We start from the raw sequence: 20,354 nt of genomic DNA, 5'->3' as shown, positions 1-20,354 counted from the left end.
CATCTAACTGCAGTCCTTGTAGGCGTTGTAGCTTGCTTATAGACTCGTTAACGTTACCCCTGAAGTTGTTATTATCGAGTGATAATCTTGTAAAATTTTCAAGGTTCCCCAGTCCAGCAAGAACAGTGCCATGTATCATATTAAAACCTAGTTCAAGTACATTAAGTTCCTCTGAAAAGTTTGTAGTTGCTCAACGGAGACAAAAAAACACTAGGTCATTCTTCCCATCTATCAAAGCCTTGGTGGACAGAGTTATCTGACACCTGCTGCTGGTGGGAGGTGACGGGTATCTTGTGGAATTATTAGCGCCAAAGTTGGCCCGAACACCATGGTTATCAAAAATGAAAAAAGTTTGCAGTTGAAATCGGAAGTTCTACTCCAAAGGAATTGTCTAGCAAACTCAAAAATTCAGTTAGGAAATCAAGAATCATTATCTCCAAGTGTATTGAACTCGAAGTTGAGCCTATACAATGTTGCAAATTTCCTAGACCTGTTGGAATAGTTCTAGTGAATCTATTTCCAGAAAAATCAAGAAGAGTATTCATGTATTACTTATTCCGTACATAGATTCTCTCACATGTATTAGTTATGTAGATTTTAAAATTGCAAACTAAACACCGTATTAATTTTATACATGAAAAATTTACCTCCTAACCGGCTACGAATGTGGTTTTATTTATGGAGGAATTAATAGCCACATATTCATCTCTAAGCTAGCTACCAAACATTATTTATAAAAGGTTTAGTATCTGCATAACTCATCTTCAAACTTACTATTACACCACCCTTAAGTTTTTAAGCCATTTAGTTCAAATATATATTATGATAGTTAGGATAATTACTTAAATTCAATATATATGATTTAATTAACATACCAATTCCATTCGGCTAGTCTATCAACATAAGAACTTTTTACTTAATTAGTTCAAGAGTAGAAAAAGGTAGTCTGGTGCACTAAAGTTTTTGCTATACCTAGGATTGGGAAGGGCTCTTATTCAAGAGATCCAAATTTGTGATAAGCACCTCAAGTCAAATAAAAAGAGCTAGTAATACAATTATGTCACATGCTAATAATGCAACATGACAAATTAAATCGAAAAACTAATAAGATTTATCAAGTACGGATGTGATATGTTTTAACTAATTAAGGGTAGTTTTATTCCTTTTTGAATTTGATTGAACAATAATTCAAGTCATGAACCATTCAAATTAAATAAAAAGAATATTGTTCTCATCCCAACTTCTCACTTCAACTATAAATATGGATCCTTCATAGGCCAAATGAAGATTAAAAATCTCACACACGAGAGAGAGAGTACTGAGTAGCAAGAACTTAGTGTGTTCGGTATGAAGGGAGATATTTTTCATGAAAAATGAATTTCAAGAAAGGTGAATTTTTAATTTATTTTTCCGTGTTTGATGTATAAGCAAGAAAATTATTTCAAAGTATATAATCTAGACAAATATTATAGGAGGTGAGTGTACATAGTAAGAGCGTGGGATTGGTGGGGTGGGGGGTTGTGAAGTTAGGATAAGCTGTGTTAAAGAGTAGGGAGAACACGTGTTATATCATGTTTTTCATATTTGAAATATAATTTTAAATTGAATTTGAAATCTTCATACCTAACCAATAATTTTTAAATAAAGCAAAAAAATATTTTGGGCAAAAGTGAATATTTTTTGTAGCTAAATGGTCTTAAAATACTCTTAATTAGATAGTATCTATTAATAATATCTTGATTATGTGAAAATCAACTTATTTGAATAAGAATAAATTTGAAGAAGATTAATTAACTTAAAACTAAAAACACCCTATAATATACATCGGAGAGAGTATCCCTTCATACTACTAGTCTTCTATCCAAATCTTCGACCTTCGCACCCTCTTAGGGTCATGTTTTATGTAAGGTGCAAACTTGTCATTTCCTGCATGTATCACATCTTCTTCATACTTTTTCGGCCTACTACCTATCTACCTCTGGTTTTCCTTAGGCTCGTAGTGTCAACTATCTGTATCTCCTCATTGGAGCGTCTATACATATTTTCTTGACATGTCCAAATCAACTCAGTTTCATCTCTCGCACTTCCTTAGGCCCTCTAGCAAGTGCCAATTGTCCATACAACGTCTATACATCTCCTCTTGACATATCCAAATCATCTCAGTCTCACCTGAAAGTCACTTTCTCTCTCCATTTTTCATGAAATAACTCCACCAATAAGTCCTTATTTTATTGGATTTTTCAAAAATTATATTTTGTGCTCATTTATTTTCCTTCTGTAGACCGTAGAAAATGACCAGGTGGTTTGTGGGGGTGGTGTGGTGTAGATTTGTTGATGAGGAGACAGCTTTCTGCCACTGAACAGCTGGCTTCAATAATTGGAATTGTAAAATAATTTGAAATTATTTTGTAGTGAATTATTGCTATTTGATTGATTACTGCCATTTCTTAAAGATATTGGCAATGCAATAATGTCTTGCCAATGTACAGTAGTTGTGAAAACTCAATTTTTTTAGCATATTGACCTAATTCACACTTCATAGTAATTAATTTTGTAGTGGACCACTCAAGATTGAAAGAGTCAGTACAATACTCTGAATCTCTATATTTTTCTAATATTAGAGTGCTTGTGAATTTTGAAACTGAACTTGTGACTTTGTCGACGTATATTGTGTAGATATTATGTTATGTCTTGTAAGTTGTAAGATATAATTTGTGGATTGTGAATACTATTTTAAAAGTAAACTTATGTTTCTATTCGGCCTAAATTTTGTAGGAACTAAATTATGTCTTGTAAGACATATCTTATAGGTAATAAACTTAACTTATGTCTCTAATAACACAATTTTTATAGGAATTAAGCGGCATAACTTTGTGTTAAGTATTGAAAGATAAAAATTAAAAATCACCATAAAATAGGAGCATTCGTGAGAATAACCCAGAACATTTTGCCTCCATTATTGAGCTTAATTGACACAAAATAAAATCAATTGAGTCAATGAATTTTAAACACCGATTGATTAACCTTTACATGCGGGAAAAGCTAGGGTGCCATAAGAAGTTCATCCAAATATAAGATACACTTTATTTATGATATACGTAAAATTTGGAGATAGAGAAGTTAATTTCGATATGTCATTGATTTGAAGTAAAACATTTCAAAAGGAAATTGTAAAAATAAATAAGAAAATGTACATAAGCACAACACATTTAATTTGTAAAAAGAATTATGGATGCTATAGAAAAAATGAAATAACTCATTTATAATATGTTAATTCACAGCTTGATTTACAAAGATGTTTATTAATAATTAAATAAATGAGTTTTACTAAAAGAAACAGTAAAATTATAGTTATACACAGCCACCCTTACTGAATAATATAACAATATTAAAATATTGATAGTTAAACCCCTCACTAACTCCCGCCCATAATCCCAATTTTCATAAATATAATCAAACTCAAATAAAAATATTACAAAAAATAAATAACAAAGTATACATAATTCATAAAAAAAAAAATGAATTCTTTTTTTTTTTTGATAATGGAAAATCAAAGGCTAATTGATAACCCTTGTTCAGTAATATGGAATGACTGGTGGTGGTGGAGATGCGTAGGAGACTCCGATTACTGGTGGGAGAGGGATATTTTCGTAAAATGGTGGTGGTGGCGGCGGTGATGAGTAGTAGTAAGTGGGTGGGGGAGGTGATGGTGATGGTGGCGGTGGTGATGAGTAGTAGTAAGTGGGAGGAGGAGGAGATGGTGATGGAGGCGGTGGTGATGAGTAGGTGTATGGTGGGGATGGTTTTGGTTCCCAATGTGAATTAGGTGGTGGAGGTGGTGGTTCGTTACAAGGTGGGGTAGGTGGAGTTGGGTGTGATGGGGTTTTTGGGTGTTCGTATGACGGTGTTGGTGGTGGTGGTGATTGGGGTTTTGGATGCTCGTATGATGGTGTTGGTGGTGGTGGTGATGGTGTTTTTGGATGTTCGTATGATGGTGTTGGTGGTGGTGGTGATGGTGTTTTTGGATGTTCGTATGATGGTGTTGGTGGTGGTGTTTTAGGATGCTCGTATGATGGTGTTGGTGGTGGTGGTGATGGGGTTTTTGGATGTTCGTATGATGGTGTTGGTGGTGGTGGTGATGGGGTTTTTGGGTGTTCATATGACGGGGTTGGTGGTGGTGGTGATTTAGGCTTGTAAGTAGGTGGTTCGTGATACACCGGGGGTGGTGGAGAATAATAAACTGGTGGTGGTGGGGACGACGGAGATGGGTGGTAATATACGGGTGAGGGTGGAGGAGGCGAATGATGAGTTACAGGTGAAATTTTGTGAGTAGGTGGTGGTGGACTTCTATGTCGATACGCTGGGGACTTTTTGTAAGGTGCTGGTGGAGGAAGAGGAGTTGATTTAGGTGGTGGGGGAGATCGCTTGTTATGCGAACCCGAAGACTTCCAAGTAGGTGGTGGTGGTCCTCTTGGTTTTGGTGCTGGTGTTGGCTTTGGTTTCGTCGAAGGAGTCGTAGCATATGGGCTATAACACTTCGATTTCTTACAATCATATGGTTTTGCATCATCCAAAGAGCATTCTTTAGCAGATCTTTGATTCTTCTTTCCAACGATACAGTTCTCCTGACCATCACCAGATCTAGTCGCAGCACAAACCGGTGCCTCCCCAGTGAAGTAATTGAACGAATACGTAAAGTTCTGCAACCTAGGAAGTTGGCAAATGCTAGCTGGTATAACCCCAGTAAGCTTGTTGTGAGCCACATTGAGTTCCTCCACACTCCTCATTTTGCTCACAGTTAATGGCAATGAGCCTTGAATCTTGTTGAAGCTAACATCAAACACTGTCAACTTCTTCAACAATCCAATCTCCATGGGCAAACACCCAGTGAGGTTATCATTCATCAATATCAACTCATTCAACGTTTTCCCCATTTTCCCAATACTCGCGGGAATACACCCTCCAAGATCGTTATTAGCAAACACAAGAACAGAAACAGGGGAGTTACCCAAGTTCTCCGGGATGCCAAAACGGAATCTATTGTCATTCAGAAACAACGCATCCAAATCTTTATCGAACAATTCGGAAGGAACTGGTCCTTCAAAATCATTAAACCTTAGATCCAGAAACTTCAAAGAAGGTAGTGAAAGAACTACCTTAGGGAACCCACCAACAAACCTATTGTTACTCAAATCAAGCTCCCTAAGAAGCTTCAAATGGCTAAAAGTTTTCGGTACAACTCCACAAAAACGATTCGAGTTGAGATGGAAAAGAACCAGATCTGTAAGAAGACCAAGTTCTGCAACTAATGAACCAGCAATGTCAGCATGATTAAGATCAATGCCAGCTACAACTCTAATCGAATCATCCGTTAACGAAGGAGCACAAAACACTCCACCATACGAACAAACATCAGGTCCTGTCCAATTAGCTGTAAAGTTAAAAGGATCAGAAAACATTGCTGTTTTCCAATATTGCAACGCGATATAAGCATCGCGAATCTTTGGGTTTTCGAAACTCAACTTACTAGCATTAGCCTTAATATCATCTAAATCGATATCGTTATCACCTTCTTGTCCTACCACATTCGAGATCTGGTACGACAAGAGGGAGATAACAAGAAAAGAGATAAATACGCCGCGGCTAGGAGGCCGCATTGCTGAATTTGATAGAGATTTTCAAGCTAAGAAGAAGAAAATGAAGTTTTTTTTCACACAATGTAAAAATGTGTTGTTGAATGAATGAATGAATTGATTTGAATTAAATAGCAAGTAGATACCTCTATTTATTCCTTCACAGCTCTTTGCCTATTTGTGTTTGTATATTTTTTCATTTTTTTCTTACTTGGAGACACATTATAATGACATGCCAGCACGTCTTTAATAAAATCTTGGTTTATATTTGAATAATTGACATAGTATTAAGATTCTCTGTTTTCAATTTTTATTTTTAAATTATACAAAAAAAAAAAGTAAATAATGACAATCAATTTGCCAACTATATTACTCGTTTTTGAAAGAAAAAAAAAAGGAACATTGACGGTGCCAGATTGGTGTGGAAGTACTCACAAGGATTTTAGTAGTATTTAATTTAAATTTATAATTTATTGTCTTTTAGTAAGTATTTTAATTATAATTTCTTAACAAGGGCACCGTTTTCAATGATAACGGCAGTTTAGTACTACTTTGAATTATACAATAATTTAAGAAACAGACTAAAATAAGCAAACGAAATAAATATAAATAAATAAAATAAAAGTGTCTAGTGGGTTAGATTTTTCAGGCCCCCACGTCTATCGGCTACGAGTAAATGACATGCCAGCACGTTAAGACAAAAGTAAGAGACTACCACTATTTTATTTTTCGGAATTACAAAAGACACATATTAGGACAGAAAGTTAGTAGGTAGTGAAATATTATTTTCAATAATCTATCCCGATAGCTTATTAATTATTATATTTTGATTAGTGCAGTATTCTTGTGTTGCTCCCTTCTGATAGTTTTACACTATTTTTTTGTGATGTGCTATATTTTTTTTTATATATATTAAAATAGATGTAATTGAGCTGAGGGTTATTCGGAAAAAGACTCTTTATCTCCACGAGATAATAGTAAAGTTCGCGTACATTCTACCTTTCCCAAACTTCACTTGTGGAATTTCACTGAGTGGGTATGTTATTGTTGTTGTTTGATATTTGAATTCGTATCTTATAAGACCTTATTCGAAGAAAGCGCTCGCCACTCTCTATCAAAAAAATTTCTCAGAACTCAAGTTCAAAATGTCTGATTAAAAAAGGAACAATCTCTATTAACTACACCACATCATTTGATGATTGATACTATTTCTTTGGTGTTATTTTGCGAAATAGAAAGTTCTTCAAATATTAACCCGATTTTTACTAGGTGAACTAAATGGCCACATCAAAATTATGACTGCGGTAAATACAAATAAGATATTTACTTAGGTTGAGATAGATTGTATCATTTAACGTAGTTTTATAATAACATAGTAGTAATCTAAACAATAAATTTATAATAATATTACAAAATAAAATAAACACAACATTGCGTTATTATAAAAAAAAAATATAATGCAAACGATAAATAGAATTAGTAAATAAACAAAAGTAAAATAGTACAAGAAAAGTAATAACATAATCAAATCAAACTAGTCATAATGAAGATAATAATCCTAATAAAATTTCAGTATCAATCAAAATAAATATTACGATACGTACGAACACAAAATACAAATCTAGTGAAGAAGTAGAAAGTTCTTCAAATAAGCACCCAAAATTTTGCTTTGTTAGACTTCAAACCACGTGTGAAAAAAAGGACTTTGAACCCAAATTTTGGCTGCGTTAAAAAAAAAAATAAAAAAAAATATATATATATATATATATATTTCTCCACTTGATCAGGCGACAAATAAAGCTTCAAGCTTGCATTGCAAATTAGCAATTCTCACAAAAAAAAAAAAAAATCTTTCTAGAAAAAAATAGATATAAGTTTAAAATTACAAATTCATTAAAAATTTAGAAAATTTTAGAAATAGCAAAGATAATAGGCATAATAAGACTCCATGACTATAGTTTTGATTATTGTGTTTCGTAGTTATAGTTTCATTTGCTATGGAGGCTGGAGTTTGTATATTTCGTTTGCCCGTTTGTATATGCAAATATACAAAAAGGTAAGTATATATAAATGGAGGATGCGGTTTGTATATTTCATTTGCTCGTTTGTATATTTTGCTTGCGAATAAACAAACAGGCCCAGTATATATAAATTTTGTATTTATACATTTAATTTTTTTTTAGAACTCCACTTGTATATTTCGCTTACCAATATACAAATAGGATAATTTATTATGATTTTTTCAGAAATTGTATACAAATAGCTAGGGTAAGCATATATAAATTCTCAATTTGTATAGTCAGAAACTGAATTATACAAATTCTAAATTTATACAATCAAGGACCGAATTACACAAATTCTAAATTTATATTTTAGGAAATCGAATGGCAAAAATTGGGGAAATTATAGTCTCAAATAACATTTTTCTTAAACTATATAGTTATGGTACATAATATAGGCCAAAGGTTTGCTATTCTACATCATTTTTCCTTAAAAATATGTGTAACTAACTCCAAAGAAAACTTGGATGCTAGAGTAAAATGTTGTTATGCTAGAGTAAAATGTTGTTATGTTATAGAGAAGTGTAACTATACTTCCAATATTTCATTTCATATAATACTATATCATTTTAATTTATTTAAAAAAGAATGATCTTATTTTATATTTGAAAATAATCTAATTTAAAATTTTTTATTCTACTCTCATCTTCAAATATCGAAATTGTTATAACTACACAAATGACATGATTTGATTTAGATTTAAGATTATTATGCATTCAAAAGGTTAAATTTTCTTCTTCTGAATTTGGATATATTCAATTAGACAAGGTCACATAAAGTGAAATTAAAGGGAGTAATAAATAGATGATAAACAATTATTATAGACAAGTTCACATAAAGTTTTTATTTTATGAATTACGCGTTTGTGTGTCTTCTTTCTAGCAATTATTGGTAGCATTTTTTTTTTACTCAAAAAATAAATAAATCATTATTGGTAGCATTACCTCTTTTATACACTTTTTTTTGTTTTGTTTTTTTGAATGAGATTTTTCTTCTCTTTTTGCGGCATCGTAGGCCAACCGAAGACGAAATAAAGTTATATAATTATGTGAGCATTGGATAATGTTTTATTATGAAATTTAAATAGAAAAAAAATTGTTTTTAAAGTAAAAAATTGCTTATTTTTAGAATTGTGTTTGATCATGAATATACATTAGAGATGCTCTTGATGTTTATTGGAGCTAAAAAGGTGAAAACACATTTCTTTAAGTTCTTGAACATTATGAAATTCAACTTCAAGTTATATTCAAAAATTTAATGGCCGAATATGTTTTTCCAAGTACAACTCTGTAAAAAGTAAAAAACTTTCATGGTCAAATGCCTTCGTACATGTTTTGTCTTTTAAATGGATTAGTTTTAATTTTTAACCCTTTAGTAATTGAATTTATGTCTAATCGAGCACAAGTTCTTTTGAAATTAAAGTTATATTCAGACATATATATCATGTAAAATATTGTGATACAAAATATAAACCAAGTAAAATAATCTAGGTAAGAGTGTCAAGGGGTTGGGTTGGACCGTTCCGATTGAGGAAATATTAAACCAGAGCGGTTCGGGGTTTGGGTTGGTTACCATGTTGTGTGGTAGGGTTGCTAAGGCGAATCTAGAGTTTCTATTTTATAGATTTTGAATCTTATTGTGACGATTACAAGTGATAATAACTGAATTTCAAATTTAATAAATTTATTAACACAAATAAAATTATTTAAACAAAATCTACTAAATTCGACTGAACATATATACGAACTTTATTTAAACAAAATTTACTAAATTCAACTGAACCTATATACGAATTACTAACTCCGCCGGTAGGTAGCTTGATGGAAAAATAAACTTATTTTATTAGATTTAAAATGTGAGACTATTTGGATTGAACTTCTTTTTGGCAAATATGATGTGGCATTTTTTGCTTACGTGGCAGCTGAGCTGTTACATATGCCACTAATTATTGTTATTTACGTTTTGTTTTTTAGATACTTTTTCCTTAAAGAAAAGTTATTCTTATGACTTTTGTGCAACAAAAGCTTAGTTCCATAAATCATAATTGTTTGTCCGTGAAATTTGTAACATATTTTAGTCTGAAAATACTTTTTTTTTTGTAAAAACAATAGATCATATATGTATAGTTAAATCAAAGAGGATTTGTTACAAATAATAATTGAGTTCACAGTATGAATCACCGTATGATCACTTAAGTAGCTATTACAAATAGTAATTTTTTCGAAAAACATAGTTTCAACCGATGTCTAGCCAAACATATTTCGAAGCAAACATTGACCAAACTATCAAAATTGTAGGAGCTCCAAAAGCATTGCATTTTGCTCCCTCCTCGTCTGAAAATGTTTATGAACGTACTCTCAAAATTAAAAAAAATGTTTTTTTTTAAATTTTTACTGTTTAAAATAACTGTTTTGAAAATGAACTTTTTTATTTCTCTCCTTACTTATAAACCTTCTAAGTCATCGTTCAAATGATATTTTTTCTTGAGCTAATTGAAATCTTAAGAAAATTATTGAATCACACTTTAAAACTATGTAAGTAATTTAGCTGATAATTTTATTTGTTTGTAAATTTGAACAATAAATAAACAAATATTACACCAAAATCTACTATTGGATGGAAGGGTAATCATTTCAAAAGAATTATATTTGCATAAACTTTTTAAAAATAAGAACAAAATTTAAAAGTAATATAAAATAGAAACACTTGGGTAAATTTAAAACAGCTATATATAATTAAACAAGACAGCCACGTCGTACGCTGTGGGTTGGCCCTATATTTTCAATCTTGCACATGCCTTGCCGTGCCAGCTCCATTAACTTTCACTTCTGACTCGTTATTTCTTCGTTTTAATTTATGTGATATAATTTAATTTAATGTGATAGAACGAAAGAAAGATATTTAGACTATTTGTGTGATTATAGATTATTTTAACACATAATACATAAATGTATTCTTTAATTTGGTCTCAACTGATATTTATGCTCTTTAATTTTTGACACACACAAATAAATATTTAAGCCTATATAAAATTAAACAAATTGACATATGTATCCTAGTTACGTGACCAAAATTTACCTTATTCATATGTGATCAAAACAAGCAAAGTCAAATTGAAGGACAAATGTCCTTTCCTTTTTTCCTTTGTTAAGTATTTGAGAAACCTTAAGTATAACGTATTCTTTTGAGAATTGCTTCGTAACTTTCATCATTAAATCTAAAGTTTTGATACTCTCAACATGAAACGTGAAACTTTAATTTACATAGTGTTTGTGATTAGAAAGTTAGATTAAAAAAAAAGAGATCTTTTCTAACCTTCCTTTTGTTATAGTAAGAAGATTCATAAGTAGTGGTGGAATCAGAATTTTCACTAAGGGGATTCAAAATCAAATAGAAATAGACCACATGAATTAGTAGCCAAAGGAGGTTCAACATCTATTATATATAAAAAAAAATTATTTTAACTATATATAAATAATATAATTTTTCATTGAAGGGGATTCAGATGAACCCCAGGTGGCTCCTCCCCTGTCCATAAGTTCAAAGGCTAGTACATCTCAATTGAAATGTCCTCTAAAAAGTGCATGTGGCATTTGCACACATTTTTTGGGTAGGCATTTGGCCATAGAAATGAAATATTTTTCATTTTATTTGAAAATTTTGAAATTAAAGTTGAAAATAAAAGAGAGAAGAAAATATTTTTTTTCGAAGATGGAGTTGGAGAATAAGTCATTTTTAAATTTGGAATCCAACTTCGAGTGAACTTGAGATTTTCCCTGTCAAAAAGACAAAGAGACATTTTTTAAAATGAATTTAAAAAAATATAAGACAAAAAAATTAAACACAAGTGAATATAATTTTCAACAAAATGATTGAACTTAACATCCTTCCTCTAGCTAGCCTTTGCCCATAGATTTTTTTAGTAAATTTAAAAATTTATTTTCATATATTTACTTGACCATGAAATTTTGATTCGATTATGAAATTTTAATCTTCAAATACTTTCAACTTTCCAAAACCTGACTCTTCAATCCCACTCACAGAACTTCAACTTTTTTTTCCAACTAAAATGTACTCTATCCGTCCATTTTTATTTGTCATGTTGTGTTTTTCGAAAGTCAATTTGACTATTTTTCAAAGTTAAATTAGATTACATTAATTCGATATTTTAAACAAAAAATTTAGATATTCAAAAACTATACGAAAAGTACTATAAATTGCATTTTTTGTATATCAATATGATGAAAAAAAACACCGTAAAATGTTAGTCAAAGTTTTTATCGTTTGACACTAAAAAAGAAAATCATGACAATTAAAAGTGGACGGAAGAAGTAAGTCTGAATACAAATTTAAATTCTAAAAATCACAACTTCAAAACTAAATTTTTTAAATTTTTACTTCATAATTTATGATCAAACGGAAGCTAATACATACACACCTAAATATACTCAACATTTATCTTTAAATTATATTACTCCAATTAAAATGATATTTCAACTCTCAACACAAGGACTAGGTCAAAAGATTCCTACTTTAGCTACTATACCTTATATGTGATGCATTATATGTGTACGGCTTAAAGTAAACAATTTTACTTGACTATTTCATATCCATATTCTGTAATTGACCTGTCAGACAGTATACAATATATTTCTTTTTTCATTTTTTATTGGAAGACAAATATTATTCGTTTTCTTATTAAACTACGTATCCTTGTGTTAACCACATAAAAAAAAGGAGTCAAATAACAACAATGATTTCGTTTGCTGAGTTCAAAAGCTAAAATGACCTAAGCTACGCAACAAGTGTTGGTAGGCCATTGGGTGTAGAAGTGTAGTAAGAGCCAGGGGCGGCGCTACGTGGTTGTCAGGTATCCAACACCCTTCGTTCGAACAAAATATAGTATATATGTAAAATGATACATAAAGTGATTAAGTAACATATTCTGGACACCCTTAACGACACAACAAAGTTACGTTGTTATAGCTTAGTGGTTTTAGACGCCTTGAATGAACTAGTGCTTGCGTGTATACTTCAAAATTAATATTGCTTAATAAATTTTTTTGTACTTGTGCAATTTCTTGACATTACATTTCGTGAAATTTCTGGCTCCGCCACTGGTTAAGAGCTCAGAGCATCTGAATTCTATTTGACAAAAAATTATATTGTTTATATATAATTAAAACTATTTTTTATGTATATATTATACAAATAATGTTGAACCCCCTTAATTTCTCCGTGTGTTTATTTCTTTCATTATTCAAACCCCTTTAGTAAAAATCTTTATTCCCCCACACATATATTATAAATGTGCAATCTTGAGCATATTTCCGACCCTTATTGCTTCCTTGAGCATTTACGTACATTTTGCTATAAAAGCATGCCTCACCTGAAGGTTTGGAACCCTAACGAAGAGCCCTGCATCAACTATATACTACTAAAAACACTGCATTTAGCTACGAACTTCGTCACTGATCCATTGTCATTTTGCTCATAACTAACAAATATCTGTCACTAATTCATCACTAAGTAGAATTAGCGATGAATTTTTCTGTTTAGCCGTAAAATTTGTCCGTTGCTAAATCTAGTTTTTTAGTGGTATATATGTTCTCATTGTTGGGGTTCTCATTTTCCATAAGTGATTTATGTAAATCAAACAATATTCAAATTTCAATCTAATAAGAAGGTAATATACTAAAATGTCTATTTCCTACTAGCAATAAAGTGAAAAGGAAAAGATACAACATATATATATGACATGATCTTGAACTTGAATAATTGTATTGACCCACAAAAAGTAGACATGATAACCTTTGAGATATATATAGAAAAGCTAATTAACACGTTAAATCAAAGGACATGAAGGATAATATATTGGACAAACAAGAATGATATTACTTTCTTCAAAGGGAGGAAAAGGGAAGAGATATTTGTCAAGGAGATAAATGATTGGGAAAATTGGCAAATGGAGAAAAGGTCCCCTCCTAGGCCCTTAGGTATTTGGCTGGACGTTGTCTTGCATGTTGCTAGATAGGCATGACAACCTATTAAGGGTCTGTTCGGTATAAAAAAAATATTTTTGATAAGATCGAGAAATAGAACCATCTGATTTCATTCATTCTCAATAGCCACGAGATGATCATCGATCCTTTTGTCGACAGATGCTTTTATTACACTCATAGTCTTTGAAGGATAAGAACCAACTATGCAACATCTACATGAGAATCCAAGTATTGTATACGTCATTAGTCCAATCCTTTATAGAAACTTCCTTTAATAACAAACTTGCAAAATGGATCTACTTATCATAAAGAAATATGAATGAGTTATTTATTTTTGGTACGTTAGTATGTAAACAATATTTTCATTAAAATATATAAATATTTTTGTACATGACTTAAATAAATATCATGGAAAATGGGGATAGGGGTGAGAGTGAAGGTGGTTGCGATGAGTGATACATGATCGGGTGAAAATGGAGTTAGTGTGTTGGAGGGGGACGGGGCAGGGGTTGGGGGATGACGCAATTAATATGAAACTTTATGATATTTGTTTTTAATTTATTTTCACCAGAGAAATTATTTTTTTTATTTTTCGGAAAAGGGTCAAAATTGCCCCTGAACTATGCGAAATAGACCACTTATACCCTCAATTACATTTTGGGATCAAAAATACCCCCGCAGTTATCCCAGGAGACCACAAATACCCTCAAGAGTTAACACCCCAATTTTTTAGTGATGTGGCAAGCCACATGGGACTAATTCCTCCACCTAAGCATTGCCAACTAAGATTCACTACAAAAGAACTTGACTTTTAGTGGCGACAAAGTCGCCACAAAATCCCAAAATATTGCCACTAAAGGTTATGAGTGATTTTTAGTGGCGACTAAGGCTCCAACAACTATTCACTAGTAAAACCTATTTTTTCAACAAAAAAATATGATAATTAATTTTCAATTGTGACCTAATTTTCTAAAATAAATAACTTGCAATATCCATATTAATAACATCCAATATTATTACGAAAAATAATCAAAATTACTTCTCGATTCAAATCTCCTACTATATATATATATAATGCATCATTGTACATTTTATACATTTACATATGACATAAAAATAAAACATATAGTGTCTTCAAACTCCTACTTAATCGATATCATATTTGGTTTTTTAAAAACAATGAAGAAAAAAACACAAAATTAGAATTTAATGTTAAAAACTTTTAGTGACGATTTTCTGGGCTTTTGTGGCGACTGTTGTTGCCGCTAAAGGTCTAGTTCTTTTGTAGTGAATCCTAGTTGGCAACGCTTAGGTGGATGGATTAGTCCCACGTGGCTTGCCACGTCAACAAAAATTTAGGGTGTTAACTCTTGAGGGTATTTGTGGTCTCTTAGGATAACAACAGGGGCATTTTTTATCTCAAAATGTAACGAAGGGTATAAATGGTCTATTTCATATAGTTCGGACGCAATTTTGACCCTTTTCCGTTTATTTTTTAGGAATTTTTTTCCTTAATATATTGTTTAAATAGTTTTTGATCAATCGAATATGAAAAAAATGTACCGACCGAATACACTCTAATTCCAAATCTTCTAGACGAAAGAGGGCATATTTAAACTAATGTTTTTTTAAAGATATAAATTGATCCAACTCATAATAAGTATGAGAATATGAACAACTTTGCTTTGGGATAAAACTTTAGGATTAAATATCTCTTTATGAATAAGACGTAGCAAGATTTCTTTTTCTTGGAAAGTAAAACTAATATTTTGAAAATAAAATTAAATAATTGGAAAAATAGTAATCAACTTCCTCAACATTTATAATTTTCATATACTCCATCTACTTTAATTTAAGTTAACCTATTTTTTTTAGTCTGTTTTAAAAAAAATTAAATGTCCTTATTTTTAAATTTACAAATAATTCAAGAGAAGTTTTCCATTTTATATTTAATGAGAAAATTTTATAATCATATAAATATTTTGATATGATTAAAATCATTATCAAATAAATTTACATAATTTAAGATGCATAAAAAATATTAAAAAATGAGATGAATGAAATAATCAAATTGAAATAAGAAAAAAAAGATTAGGTAGTTTATTAACTACACAACAACTTAATACCTGAAAAACTATACCATAAAATGTGAGTATCCCATAATAATAAAGTAGAATAAAAAGAAAAAACTTTTAGTTGTCTTAGACGCGTATTGAGTTTTTTATTTTTTATTTCCCCCCTTTTATAGTTTAGGGTAAAATAAGATTCGAGCATGGAAGATCGTGTTGACAGAGGTAATGTGGGACCTTTGGTCGACAAACTTAACGTGGGACCTCCGTTTCAATTTACGTGACACTTTTCAAATTTGGAAATTCAAATAAGTCTACTTTTTACAGTAATTTTTCATATATCTTTATAATTATTTTGCATAGCCAATTATTGTGATTTATAGTATTTTTTACGTAGTTTATAAATATATAAATTTCATTTCAAAAAAATTGAAGATTTTAAGCGTAAATTTCTGGTCAAACTTTAAGGGTTTGACTCTTGAAAAATGAAAAGTGCCACATAAATTGGGACAGAGAAAACATTAATTTTTTAAGTTTTATTTTTTATTTTTTTAGGTGTTTGAAAAAAATAAATATTCTTTTCGTTTTATTTTATGTTGCATTTTTTTAGTTCATTACAAAAAGAATGTTATCTCTTTATAATTAAAAACAAAATTAATCCAAACATTCTCTTAGGCGCCGTTTGGCAATTTTTTTTTTTTTTTAAATAAATATTTTTTTCACTTAATTTTAAAGTCACTACTTGAATATGAAAATTTTAAATATTTTCAAATTTTTAAAAAAGTATTCAAAATTTGTTTTCTAACTTCATTTTCATAATTTCAAATAAAGTGTTCTTTTTATTATAAAAAATAGCCATATCTTTTTATTTTTTTTTATTTTTAAAGAGGCATGCTTATAATTTTAGCTTCCAAAAATAACACAAAAGAGGAAGATTGGTCCTAGTACAATTAGGCTTCCAAAAAATAAAATCTAGGATAGAATATCTAGTACCATTCAAGAAGAGCTCAATCAGAGTCGAAGATAATTCCTTAGTCTGATTCTGAAATTTGGACATCATTCTTCATTGTGTCTATATTCTTCCTTGGTAAGTGTATAGTTTTAGTGAAGAAGTCATTTTTCCTAGTTGCAACTTTGTTGATCATGTTAATCGCAGTCAAGGAATCAGATTCTATAATAAGAACATGAGCTAAATATAAAAAACACACCTAAACTATCATTTTTTAGTTTAAGAAACACACCTCAGTAGAGTGTGTAATACACTCTCTCTATTATTTGCAAAAACCTTGACACATGGCATTCCACATAGATAAAATATTCCATCTTGACAAAAATTAAATAATAAACTATTAGTATTAATTAAAAATTAAATACTAAAGTATTAAAATCCCCAAAAAGTATTGCGACAAATAAAATAAATACTTTCCTAAAAAGATATGTATATATCTAACATAAAACGAGAAAAAATATTGAAAACCGAGGAATAGGGGGGGTGAGGTAGAATTTTTTTCTTTAAGAAAATAAAATAATATATAAATTATTATTTGAAGGGAGGGGGATGAAGTAAAAAAATTAAATACTTTTATAAAAAAAATTTAAAAAAAAAGTAGAAAATGGGGGGGGGGGGNGGAAGGGTGTTACGGTGAAGAGGAAATGAGGAAATGGGTAATACAAATATTTTACATTTTATCTTTTTTAGAAAATACTTTTTTGGTAAAATAATTCTTTAATCTTTAATTTTAACTAATGCTAAAAATTTATTTAATTTTTGCCAAGGTGGAATTTTTTGTTCATGTGGAGTGTGGTGTGACAATTTTTTTCAAATAAAAAAGAGTGTAGTACACATCATAAAAAGAGTGAAATAAAAGAGAGATGTGTGTTTCTCAAATGATAGTTTAGGTATGAAACTCACACTCTCAATAGTTTAGATACGAAACTAAAAAAAAGGGAGATAATTTAGATGTGTTTTTGATACTTATCTCTAAAAACATTGAAACTCTGATCAATACACCATCTCAATCTAATCTTGGTAGCTAGTGCCTCGGCCAAGTTATTAAAAGTGTGACCAAAATATGTTGTGAAAGCCATAATCATATGACCCATATGATTCCTCAGAATACCTCCACCACCGGCACTTCCGGAATTACCCTTAGAGCAACCGTCAACATTAAGCTTGTATGTTCCATGATAACTCTATAAATTGGAAATATAATTAAAAAAAGTATTTGAAATCTATCCCATACAGTCATACACCTACTAGTTAAGCAAACATCTAGCTTAGCCCAAACCTTAATTTCTTCTTTTTATGAATTCTTCGATCAAAACAGTTTTTTAGCGGTAATAAATATATACATTAATAAAGAGTAATAAAGCTTTTAGCGGTATTGATTAATTATTATTAGATCTAGTGTCACCTTTACATACATTTACAAGGAGTGTTAAATACTGCTAAAAAATATTTTTAGCAACAATTAAGTTATTATCGTTAATTAATTGTTACTAAAGATCATTTTTGATGGAATGTACCTGAATGATTGACTTGGTTAATCTGTATAATTTCCTATCAAGAAATTCATTATTTACGGGATATAAAATTTCTTTGCTATTTTGAAGGAGGAGCAAAATCTATGCCAAAAATCCATCTTGATAAATAATAAAATAATAATAAAACTTTGAAAAGAATAAATAGTTCATTGAGGAAATCAATACTTCAATTGTCAGGAATTAATTTGGCTAGTCCTCAACAAGAAATTGTTGGACAAGAGAATTCAATATACCAATTTATATTCGAAACTTGGAGAGGCCAAATTGAATGCAAAGATTGAGACATGCATTGTTCAATAACAAATGGTCAATGGTAATATTCTTAATCCATTGAAGAGAAGATACTAATTGATTTTGAAGAATTAATGGAGGATTATGAATTAATTGCTCTTAAAGTAGTGAAGGATAGAGGTGGACATGGTATGATGTATACTGAATTACCATATTATATCGAAATTCTTGAAATCATGGTTTTGATATACATTTCAATTTTTTTCAGTATTCGGTACGGTATTTGGTATTTAAAAATGATATACCGAATACCGATCATACTGAAGTAAATAGTTACTCACAAATATACAACCTAGTATTAGTAGAAACTAAATGTTTAAAAATTGAAAAAATTTGACTACTTTTTTTATTATTATTGAAATGCATTTTAAATGTAATTGAGTAACAAAAGAAGTTGTTTGTACTTTCTTTTAAATATATATTTCTACATGTGTACGTAATGTATTAGTATGATATAATTGAGATATTTTTTGAATTGTCGAAGTTATAATACTCTATTATACGATTATATGTTAGCTGAAGTTGAACAAATTATGATTACCGATTTACTATACTGCAAAATACCAAAATCAAACTTCAAAATATTGAACCAAAATTAGTATGGTAATGATATAATAGTTTTAAAAATCGAATACCGAAATTACGATACCAAAATTTCAAATACCATATCATACTATACCATGTCGAATTTGAAGAAATGATACTAGACTTGCAAAAAAAATTCATTAAATGTTTTTGAGGATATTTCTAGTTTATTTGGAGGCAAGGATGTCAAAATAGAGCAAATTTTAATATGGACCGTCCTAGATCACATTTCAACCATTTTTTTACATTGTGCTTGGTTAATGATAAGAAAGTTGAACTAACTGAGCCTATGTAATATTTCAATTAAGATGATCGAAGAACAAGACATTATTATTTTGATGTTTGACATGCTAAATCATTATAGATATTTAGATGTCAATTTATCGATTACTGATTATTATCGGTTTAAACATTAAACTTTTAAGTAAAAAATTCATTAAAAATCACTTAAAAACAAGGTGAAAAACCAAATGAAGTATGCACATGAGTTGATAAATTGCATCTTGCTTAAAATTAAAGCAACACTGCTATCTTGTAGAACAATCGAGAGCTTGAGATAATTAAAACTGAAAGTATAAACTTACACTCCCAATTCAAAGACTTTATATATTGAATGATATGAATATAATTTATTAATGTATGAATGGATTATCAATTAACTCATTAAGAAAAAAGCTCGAACACTTATCCTCCAACAAGAAACACAACAACAATTAAGCTTAAACTTTGAGATATGAGTTGTTCATTTCGACTTGGAAAAAAGAGAATATGCGCTTGTCTCACTCGTCCTGATTTGGTATTTGCTGTGAACAAATTATGCCAATTTTTATCTGCACCAACAACCACTCACTGGGCAGCCTGCAAATGCGTTCTTCGATGTGTCAAATCCACCTTGCATCAAGGATTGTTTATTACTCACTCATACAGCTCCCAACTTCAGGCCATTTGTGATGTCGATTGGGCGGGCACCACCGATGATAGGCGATTCACATGAGGTTTTGTTGTGTATATGGGACGCAATTTGATATCTTGGTGAGCTAAGAAGCAACCCATAGTCGCTCACTCCTCAATCGAGGTTGAATATCAATCTGTTGCCAATACCACAACAGAAATAATTTGGCTTCGTTCTCTTGAAGCCCATGGATCTGGTGCCTAGGAATATCTAAAAAA

At 30.4% G+C, this 20,354-nt stretch overlaps 1 protein-coding gene across 1 annotated transcript; it reads right to left on the bottom strand.

Moving 5' to 3' along the window:
* Positions 1-3,273: 3,273 nt before the first annotated feature.
* On the bottom strand, positions 3,274-5,841 carry LOC125844674 (leucine-rich repeat extensin-like protein 6). Its single transcript, XM_049523991.1, has one exon. It carries the CDS (start codon positions 5,655-5,657, stop codon positions 3,576-3,578), a length of 2,082 nt encoding a protein of 693 aa, XP_049379948.1. The 5' UTR covers positions 5,658-5,841; the 3' UTR covers positions 3,274-3,575.
* Between the last annotated feature and the right edge of the window lie 14,513 nt (positions 5,842-20,354).

This window comes from Solanum stenotomum, chromosome 11, assembly GCF_019186545.1.
Source record: "Solanum stenotomum isolate F172 chromosome 11, ASM1918654v1, whole genome shotgun sequence".
Classification (NCBI taxonomy): Eukaryota; Viridiplantae; Streptophyta; class Magnoliopsida; order Solanales; family Solanaceae; genus Solanum; species Solanum stenotomum.
This window is presented reverse-complemented; position numbering and strand designations above follow the sequence as displayed.